Genomic DNA, 10,935 nt, shown 5'->3' on the forward strand with positions numbered 1-10,935 from the left:
GGGGGGTTGCCTTTCTTTATGTTCCTACATATACAAGTTTAAAGCATTTTCTTTAACTTGAGTTTACATGGTTCTGTTTTCAAGGACAATAAATTACAAAGAAAATACCTGCACCAGCACTGGAACACAGTGATAAGTTTAAGGAGTAGTTGATGGGTTTCTTTACATGATGTTATTCATTATACAGATACAGTGTTATAGCAGCAAGATTTATATTCTAAGCAGCTACAGTTATAAAACTATTAATTAATGTATAGATGTAGTCTAATATGGAGAATGTAGGGGAAAACTAAATTCAAATAATAAAAAAGCCTATGCCAATTTAAAAACAAACAAACAATCAATACATTATGCATTACAGGAAACACTTAAATTAGTAGTTGTAATATTTTTTTTATATCATTGCTAAGTTCCTCCATTGCTTCGTCGTGGTGGAGACTGTAGCTATAGCGGGTGAGGTAAGCACTGGATCCGTTACTCTCAGACACTCAGACTATATAAATATTGCCCTTTTGCCTTACTTCATAGCCTGTGTTTCAACACAGCAACAGCTTTTACTGGAACAGTCATTAAAGATTGAAGGATGGCTTGGAAGGAAAAGCGGGTACTTTCCACTGATGGAGCAAGTGACCATTCAACGACTCATTTGTTCCATAGAAGAGCCAACCAATTAGGGAATGATTTCAGGTAGAAACCTGTCTGTTGTTCTCTAAGGCTAAACACTGTCTTCATTCTAACTCAGGCCATAAATTACTATTTTGTCTCTTTTGGCGTACAAATATCGATGACTGTGGCTGTTTATATCCTGTTTTTTTATTGGGGGGTAAATGGGTACGCACGCAATTTGTGTGAGTGCATACATTCACATTTGTGTATAAAACAAGGAGGGAACTTGAAGGCCTGGAATGCTGAAACACAGCATTTGTTTGTGTTCCTGCAACTGGCATTCATTTCAGTGGCAGTCTTGAGATGATTATCTTCAGCAAGTGTGTGTATGTGTTTGTGAAATAGAAAGAAAGAGTGCAGGAAGCAAAGCTGGATGACGAGATGCCTGGAAGGGTCCCTCTCCTCTTTTGATTTTTGGATCCCCTTATTGACTATGTCAACTATAGGGAATGTAGTGTTGGAAGGACATATAGGGGATTTAACAAGAATAGCTTGTATTGGTAATGTACAAAACATTCCAATCCTTCTTAGTTGTGAGTCATTTTCCACTCGTCTAGCAACAAACAAGACTTTGAGGGTTCCTCAGATCAGAGCGAGGGTTATAAAACACAGGAATTACAGTAGGTTCTTTGAGAACTATTTAGCAGTGGCCTGCCATTTGCCTTCCAAAATGTGGAGGACCAGGATATGAAGACATACATCAAAGCACCTGCATAAATAGTGGCTGTAATCTTTGACCAAAAAGGTCACATAGCTTAATACAGTTGTAACATATGAGAGTGAGATAAATAGAGCACAGGCTGAAGAATTCTATTAGTAACTAGTGAAAAATGAGTCAAACAGTTTTAATGAACTTCTGATTCTTTCACCACTGGAATAAAAACATGATCTATCTGGATTTCTTTGTTCTCATTCGTGTAAAAAAAAGATACAGAATTTCAACATTTTACAACAATTGATGCTCAGAGAGAGCTCCTTTTTTCATACCTGTGTGCAAAAAATAGGAGTGGATGAAATGAAAGGCAAAACTGTCAACTGTCACTTGATTTGACAAAAATGTAGGGCAGGAAAGTTTATTGTAAGAATCTGGGCTAGAGATTTTCTTCCCCTAAAGAGGCTTCTTTGTAACCAAACACTCTGTCCCAGTAACCCATATCTGTGCTATCATACTTTAGCAGAAATTTGATCTGGTGTCATAGATTGACAGGAAAATTTGATTGATTTGTCATTCTGATCACACAGTCAGCGGAATGATTGCCTTGGCTTTCTGCCTCTTGGGAACCACTGTGTAAATGTAGACTGATGTCAAGCAGCAACAACACTGCCAATCTCCTAACGGCCAGTCAACATTCCTCTAAGATGAGAAAAGTAAGGAGAGCCTTGATCCTGTGTCAGCAAGCAGACTTGTTGAAATGGAGATTTTAAAAAAAAGCCTTCATTTAATATAATATAAGAAAAGAATAATATGTCTCAAATCACCCCTTCATTACTTCTCATAAATATTTGATCTTAGTCAGCTTAATTTATATATATACACTAAATAAACTCCAGCTTGTCCAGAATGCAGCAGCCAGCTGGACATGACTTCTATTTTAGCTTCTTAGTTACTGGTTAACTTTAGACTTGATTTGAAGATTTAATTGGCAGACTTTGAGGCACATTCTAGACATTTTAAACTAGACTTGCACTAAAGTATAGTAAAGATCATCTAACACCTTTTTTGCCAGGTGGCAGCCTGGGGTCCTCAGCCAAGGCCCTGTTAGTATGTCCAGAATCTCATCTGAGAACCTAAGGAGGCTATCAGCCTTATGTTGTTAGGGGACCTAGTCTCTAGAGCAGTCTTCATGAGGCGATCAGATTAGCGAGTTCCCTAATATCTCTTAAAGACATATTTCTATATAAGTTCTATGTACTGAGAAAGACAGTGAAAGTTCTGTTTGTCAAATTGGTCAAACCAACACAGCTGTATTCCATTATGTTTTTGTGTAATGCGGCTTGGCTCTGGACTCCACAGGTTACCAACCTCAGATTACTGAAAGTGAAACAGGACTTTTTTAGTCAACCAGCTCAAGGTCTGTCCTTATTTGTGAAGTGATCATATAGGCTACAACACAGAGTTTTCATGATAGTGTGACACCCAAGACAGCTGACCTCACATCGCACTGAAAAACTGAAAAAGAATCTTTTAGGTGTCCCAGTTGGATATGCAGTCCTATACCCATTCATGTGGCCATATGGCAATAAAGCTTTTTATACTGCCATTCACACAGTAGTTAAATACCGTTGCTTATGTTTTATTCCTTAGTGCAAAAACACAGCTTGCTTGGGTGTGATGAATATTCTTGCTTTGGTGGATTCAGTGTAATTAACCATTCGTATTTGATACTTCTCCGACTCTACCTTTTTAGCAACTAATCCTTGTAAGGATTTCTTATTATTCTTAATGGTATGTACCTGTCTCTCATGCACAAAGAACAAAAAATGTTCTCTTAATTGAAGTTGAAATAATTAAAACTGACAATTTTAAGAAAACAATGAGGACATATTTTAAATATATTGTTTAAAATAAATGCATTCATTCAACTGAATCTGGAAATCTGCTGTGCACTATTGTACATTATTAAGCACTTACTGATGACAGCTGTGCCACTCCCAGGTATGACGTGGCCTGTTCGGCATGAAGTCAGCAGTTCCCTTGTTCTTCACTCGCTGTGGAAATCGTAGCAGGACCCTCACATCATAGTCAGTGGTCTCAGAGGTATAGGCAGAGCTAAATTGTGCACATATACATGAAGACAAAAATGATGAGGGGAAGTGTTGGATGCAGGCACGTCTGTTTCTCATAACTAAGACAAGGAAAAAAGAGCCCAACTGAAAATCTTCGAGGCAGGAGCATAGTTACTAAATAATTCATTCTACAGATTAAAACCATCTCTCCAAACACACTGTTTCAACATGGGCAGTGGGGGGAAAAAACGCAACCTATACACAATTAACTTTTTGTGCGAAAAAGGAGACACAACCTCGAGTTCACAATACCACTGAAAATCTAAGCCATTCATCTTGTGACTGTTGTTGACATTGGAGTGTATGGCAAATTACAACAGCCCATCTGTGGGTGATTGCTGCAGACTCAAGCAGGATATGAAAGGGCTTTGAGGGATGGCTGTGCTTGTGATGGGAAGAGAGCAAATAGAGGAGCCACAGGGACAACACACTTCCATCATTTCAATGGTGTCCTTAGTGCAGAGGCAGTCAAAGGGCCCAGGCCTGAGGCTCAGGGGATGCTTTTCACCAACACTGAGAAATGAAAGTAAGGACAGCCTCTATCCAGTCTTTTAAAGGGACCAGGATTTAGCTCATGTAAGTTGTGCTGTTAGTCAACTTTTTTCATTATTTATTTCAGAAATTATTGCACGGAATGGATATAATCCTGAAGGCTGAGTTCAAATAATGGATGGTTCACTCGCCGGTTAATGCTGCCCAAAGGTGAAGCAGCTCATAAAAACATGCTAGTCTTTCATAAAACTTTACATTTTGTTGTTAATGCATAAACCAAAGTGTGTAACCTGGACAGGACTCTAGCCTATGAAAAGTGCTACACAATTTAGTGTTCCCATTTACTGTTTTTGCAAACAGGCTCAATGCTGCCCTTAACCCCTTAATGCCCAGTGTATCATATTCGATACATACAGATTTGTTTTTGTTTTTTATACACTTCTACATAAGAGTGACGCCTCCCCCCCCCCAACCCCCCTGAAAAAACGAAATAAATTCCACAATAAAAGGGTATTGTGGAATTTATTTAGTAGAAAATGCAATACAGATTACAAACCATATATGGAAATTAAAATGTAATTATTTTTTTTTTTAAAATCTCGATTTTCAAAGAAATTACAATATTTGGTAATTATTTCATGATTCGAACATTAAAAGGTTAAGCTTTTTAAAATAAGAATTTGTCACAAGCACAAAAACGAAAGAAATATACGAATAAACAAACATAGGATGTCTTTACCTGGACAGACATTTCTCCTCAGCAGCACAGCGAAGAGAGTACATGTGGGCTCTCTGAATATACGTCGAAGCCTGGACATAGTTGGGATCAGGGACCAGGTCAGGCAAACCTGAAATAACATATAGAGTTTTCAGCCTCTGTTGTCATTCACCAAGTTATCCAGTATCACACAATGGTGCTACAAAAGAAGTTCTAACATTTGGAAACAAAAAATATTTTTACACATATAATTTGAATGCTGTAGTAATGAATTCGCTGTAGTTCAAGCAGACAAATGCATTTAAAAAAAATCCAAATTCCAAGTTCACCTAGTTTTCAAAGTTTTTTGGGGTTTTTTGTTTTTTTAAGAGAAAGGTAAATGGAGTGGTGTTGATGGAAGAGATAATGGGCAAAATTTCAGCAACATGGCCCACAGATCAAGAGTGGGTTACACTATAGACCCAGTGACCACTAATTACTGTGCATTCCAGATTATTATCATGGCTTTCTAATGAGATACTTTCGCTGTGAGGGGCCTCTTTGACAGAGGTGAATTAGGGGTCAAAGAGCACAAGAGTTACATCTGAATCCATTATCTACAAAATCCCCCAAACAAAAAAGAAGTATACAGCCTCACCCCGATTATATGTACTTATAGTGTCAGTCTTATTAAATATAAAGTATCATTTATTTAAAAGGTGGAAAAAAAAATATACCTTGCTCGCCTACTTGCTTGGCTAATATAATGTGATCTTCCAAAATACAAATTTTGACATGAACATGTCACTTCAGCTTAACCTTAAATGTAACAAACAGACAAGTCATACCTGCTGGGGACAAGGATAAATTTGGAAATGTCTGAGAGTATTACAGAAGGGCTGGTTGCAATTCAGCCCAGGTTTTTCACTATTTTTGTTTCTCAAAACAAGTGACAAAGATTAAGAGATGTAGCAAAGTAAACAGTGATACATAGAGAAAGCCAGACAGAGCGAGAGAATGTAATGTATGTGCCAGGGCAAAACAACAATGATCTCACACCAACTTCTGTTTTTAAAGTGGGTCACTGACCACATCTGTTAGAAAAACTGAGGAATAAGTTGAAAGAAAAAAAAGCAGGCCTGACTTGCCAGCAATGGTCTGTGACATGGCTTATCACCTCTCTCTGTCTGGTTCGCAAAGGCCAGGCACATTTAAATGTGAGCTTGTTCAAACAACTGAAAGTCAAACCTTCTGACCTCTAAACCTGGAAATCACCAAATCAAGTGCAATCTTTAATTCATGTTGTAGTGCGAGTGCAATGGGGGTAAAAAACAAACAAACAAACAAACATATCTTTTGATTTAGGACCCACAATGATGTGTTTAGTTGTAGCATGTTGTGGAAAATACACAGAAATGTCCTGGCATCTAACATCCAGGTGAGTCTTCCCCCCCAACTTGCAAGTTTAAATAAGGACTTTCCCTTTGAGGAGGCTGTGTAAATATCCCATCTGACATCTCTCTCTGAAGAACACATACAAGACAGGGGAAGACTTCCTGCGCCAGACCATGTAAACACTGTAAACCAGTGTGAAACACAGAGGTTTTCCAACAGAACTCTCAACTCCAAATATTTTCTCCTCACCCTAGGAAGGCTTTGTTCTCTGCCCCCTAATCTTTTGAGATGTGAAAGTGGGTCTCTTTCAGAAGGATAAAGTGTATTGAGACGCCAAAGCTGATCGGCTCTCAACAGCATGTGACAAAGCCGCACATTACACTCTAAGTGGGGCACAGAGAAAAGAAACTGAATCTTGCCAAGCTTTTTATACCATCGAATATAGGATAATAAAAGACATGAGGTCTCCCTTTCTAGATACTCCCATGTTGAGCTAGAGCTGTTACTGCAAAAAGATTGGAATACTTAAAATTCAGTGTTCTCATTTGAATATGTAGAATCATAATCACAACATCTGACCCACATGGTTAACTCTAAACTCAAATATTCCTTTATTAGTTTATTTATATTTTCCACTTCTTCTTGCAATATGGCATCTATGATGCATCTTTGATGTTTATTAAACATTTTAGTTTTGGTGGTCAGTGAGCATGTTACAGATTAACTTTAGTGAGATGTTGAAATCTTTTCTTTGTATGCGAGAAAATAGTGGTGAATGTAATGAATGCAATAACTGCAGCACTGTACAAGTTACTGTATAATTATTCTCACTCCTGACTGTAGGAGGCTTTGCTGGTGAATATGAGAATATGAATACTGAGCTATAAGGGTAAAGCTGGGTTAGATTTCTTTGCCAGAAAACTTCACTGAAGATTACATAGTATTCACAAAAACACTGTAAAGGAGTAGCTTCCAAAACTAGAGGCACACAAAGCCTACACAGACAAAATCACATTTGTGGCAATATAAAGTAAATGGCCTTGGTTGATCACCTTTATTTTGCAAATATGTCTCAGTTTTAATCATAATTTGATAAACTTATTATATGCTGAGGATGGCAGAGACATGAGTTAAGCCTTTCCTCTTTCTAGGCCTGGGTTGTGGCTCATGTAAAGTGCCTCATAGCCAGTGTGGGTCAAGAAATATAACAAACTTGTTAAACTGTTCTAATTTTGCACATATGGTTCTAGGGCAACATATTGTAGTATGTCACATCCTATTGGCTGCATATTATCTGGCATTCAAGCTGGTGGTTGTGCACTACAATCACTGATTGATTGTAGTGCACAACCACCTGAGAAACAACTGCAGCTATTTGTACATTCGTGTTTTTGTTGCCAGTGATGACATTTACCATGTTGCCCACCTCCGCTTAACCTAAGACCTCTATGTGCTTGGTATTTTACCTTTGAACTGATTTTAGTAGAAATTATTTGTAATCAGAATTTTTGTTATTGCAACTGATACAGATTATACTTGGTGTGTATTCTGTGCTTCACAGTGTCTGATACAATACACAATTGAAATTAAAAATGACAGTGTAAATACACTTCTCTTCTTACATCACCTTTAACACAACTTTACTATAGATCAGAGTAGTTATTATGATACTGTACCAGTTTAATGCCTTGCCGTGACGCAGTGCAATAAAAATGTCAGCTTTTCAACAGCTCCCAGTGACTGAATCTTTATCACAATGATTACTGAGAGCACTAAGGCATCTGCACACATGTTGGCTTTTTGTGCCTTGGAAATGGCTCCCAGCTCTAGAGTATTTAATGAATGAGTCTTGTAAGGCGTACAGCACACTAGAGAGACTGCTGTGCAGTATGGCAGATTATTGAGTAAAACAAAACGATAAACCTGCATTAACAGCCTGAGAATCTCATTGGAGGCCCTCATCTCCTCCCTATTCAAACCAGACACAGCTTCTGGCACGCAGAATATAGACACACATGTTGTTTGCATTGAACTAAGTCATTTCAAAATCTACATAGTGCTGAAAATAAACTTTTACCTACTGTGAACAATACTGTAATAATTTATGAAAATGAGTGTCATTAATTGCTAATAGTTTAAAAGAAATCATAACCTATGGCAAATAAACATTTCAAAGACAGTTCACTGCATGCTTTGACCCTCCTCATACTTCCCCCGAGGACTCTTACTAAATATTTATTTGATTTCCTGTAGCTGAAGCAATGGACCCCATGTGTTACAGGGACTTTCCACACTCTCCCTTCCCCTAAGGGAGTGGTGAAGTACTGTATCACCCTCCCTTGTTTCCCCTCAACTGCCATCAAACCCAGGAGGTAGCCACCAACACCCCGTCACCAGCCCCCTCCTATGAGGTCACCACCATCATTACTAAACTCCACACGAACATGAACCAGTGTACTTTGTAGAAGCACAGCACACCCCCACACAAAACACAGGGTTTCTTGTGTCTGCTCTCTGTACATTGGCAGGCTTTGCTCGGCACCTGGTTTCAATAACCATACAAGTGGGAAAAGATGAACCTTGTGTCGACTTTTCTTTGTTTGTAAACTGAAAGATGTTGAATTTTAAACAGCTGTTTCATTCCGATTACTTCAGATTTCTGATAAACATGGAAGAAGATGACTGGAAAAACTTTACGGTGTACTTGAAAGGGTGGTGGCCTTTCTATTACTCTCGGTCTTGCATATTTTGCATTCATATCTAGAGCAACAAGAGAGATCAGATGGCCAGCTTTTCATTTTTTGCCTCACAGACTGAAATACCTTGGGTGAATGCCTAGAACTGAACATGTGCCCTGTTTGAACTGAAAATGTCAAATATAATAAGTGCTTCAAGATTTCCATGAAAACCAAACACAACCTTGGATCTAAAGCCATTTCACTTGTGTCACAGCCTAGTTTAATATTATTAAGATGTAGCTAAATGCGCTATCCAAAGTGGTCAATGAAAGATACACTGTGTTAGTTTATCAATGCCAAAATAAACCATACTTTACCTCTCTGATTTGGTCGGTACACACTAACGCCATTCGAATTAGGGTTTTCAACGGCAGAATTTAGAGAATTTCTGCCTGAGGGAACGGATTGTACGAAGGGAGGCTGGGGTCTTCCAAATGGAGGAAACTGCTCATATTGGGGGCTCCTGACTGGCGGTTGATTAGCAGGTCCTGATCTGTCTACTATCACAGGAGGGGCCTGGTTGGCATCAGGGGCAGGAATGGCAGGAGCAGATTCCTCATTGAAGAGACTGTGAGTGTATCTGTGGTCCAGACCATCAGCAAATGGCAGCTGGGGAGCACGTGCAGGCACCACAGGATTGGATGCGTAGCCATATGACTGGTAGTAATGATAGCCATCATCAGTAAAGTCAGACGGAGAGCCTGGAAGCACAGGGGCCAAACCACCTCCATATATACCTCCAGTATACCCTCGTCCAGTGCCATATCCTGTTCCACCATACGCTCCACCAATAACAGGCTGAAAGGGGGGCTCATAGCTCCTGACTGGTACATCCCCGAAACTGGGGTCATAAGGCACTGGTTGGAAAGGAGGCTGTTGAGGCAACGGGTACTGTGGGTAGGCTGGTATGTTATATGAAGATGAAGAAAAGGAAGAGGATGATGATACTGAGGAAGAGCCTGTAGATGGCCGGAAGCGACTGCTAGAGGATCCCTGGAATTGGCTACTTCCAGTGCTACCTGTGGTTTGTCTCCAATTATCAGGCACTTGTCCAAAGCCAAAAGGATGCCTTGCCTGTCCACGGACAGTTTCAGAGGATCCTCTTGAAGGAGCCTGTCTGCGGACATTGCCTCCTTGAGGTCTGCGTGAAGAGCGTGGACGAGAATCTGCCACAACCACCCTCGGACCTCTGTCCTGGGTCCCTTCTCCAGCAGGAATGTATTCAGCTCCACTGTTCAGTAGGCTAAAAACCTGGCCATTGTTCTCCCACTGAATCACCTGCCTCCACGGGGTGGAAGAGCTGTCCTGCCCTTCACCCTGGCTCTGTCCCTGAGTCTGTGTGGCAACCTGAGCCTGCCCTGAACTCAACGGGATGAATGCCAAACATGCCACAAAAATAGAAAACATACTGGCTCCAACGACAGCACACCTCCCAGAAAACCAGACAAAAAAACAACAACCTAAAAGCAACAAAAACAAACTAACAAAAAAATACCTTCCAAGTCCACCAGAAAATCAAACTTAAACCACCTGCAGTTCTGTCAATAAAACATGTGTTTCCTCTTCCCGTAGGTAGCGCTTTGGTGCAAGTGTTGAGAAAGATGCAGAGTTGAAAAGCCTGTGGTTGAGTGCATCTGCGGTTCTTCACTGCCAGCAGCAGAGGAGGTTGAATGTGCATTCAGGAGCAATGACACCCAGGAGAGTGAAAATGGGGTTCAGCAGACCCACTATTGGTGTTACCCTCTGCTAGTGCTATGAGAATATGCCCTGACTTCTCGTGTGGCTTCTAGTTCGCCTGTCAGTAGACTGAGCATTGCTCTCTGCCTTCAAAAAAGAAAAGCCTGTGCACTGCACGACTGCAAGCTTCTATTTGCCTGATTGCTTACAACGGGTTGTGAAAAAAAACCTCAAACTTTTTTTTTCTTTTTTTTAAGGGGAGGTCCTGCATGGCCCTAGTGCTAGTGATATTCCTTACATGAGCTCCCCCAGAGTCAATATTATTATCTTCAAAGGAATTCAGACATAGTAAAACATCTTTCTTTTATCCTTGCGTGAATTCTTATAAGCCGATAGAGACAGTGTGACCTTGACTACTCCAGAGGCTTGTTAAATTGACACTCTTTTTTTAAAACTTTTGAAATTACAGCACCCTTGTGCAGA

At 39.9% G+C, this 10,935-nt stretch overlaps 1 protein-coding gene across 1 annotated transcript in view; it reads right to left on the reverse strand.

The window, feature by feature from the left end:
* Window positions 1-10,653, reverse strand: part of loxl1 (lysyl oxidase-like 1) — a 17,249-nt gene extending 6,596 nt beyond the window's left edge. Inside the window, exons 1-3 of the mRNA XM_005748898.1 lie at window positions 9,093-10,653; window positions 4,685-4,793; window positions 3,299-3,436 (exon numbers count right to left, since the gene is read on the reverse strand). Coding sequence (XP_005748955.1) covers window positions 3,299-3,436; window positions 4,685-4,793; window positions 9,093-10,182 — 1,337 coding nt within the window. The 5' untranslated portion in view covers window positions 10,183-10,653. The remainder of the gene's footprint in view (window positions 1-3,298; window positions 3,437-4,684; window positions 4,794-9,092) is intronic.
* Between the last annotated feature and the right edge of the window lie 282 nt (window positions 10,654-10,935).

Source organism: Pundamilia nyererei, unplaced genomic scaffold, assembly GCF_000239375.1.
Source record: "Pundamilia nyererei isolate P.nyererei 1_Seehausen unplaced genomic scaffold, PunNye1.0 scaffold00233, whole genome shotgun sequence".
Lineage (NCBI taxonomy): Eukaryota > Metazoa > Chordata > Actinopteri > Cichliformes > Cichlidae > Pundamilia > Pundamilia nyererei.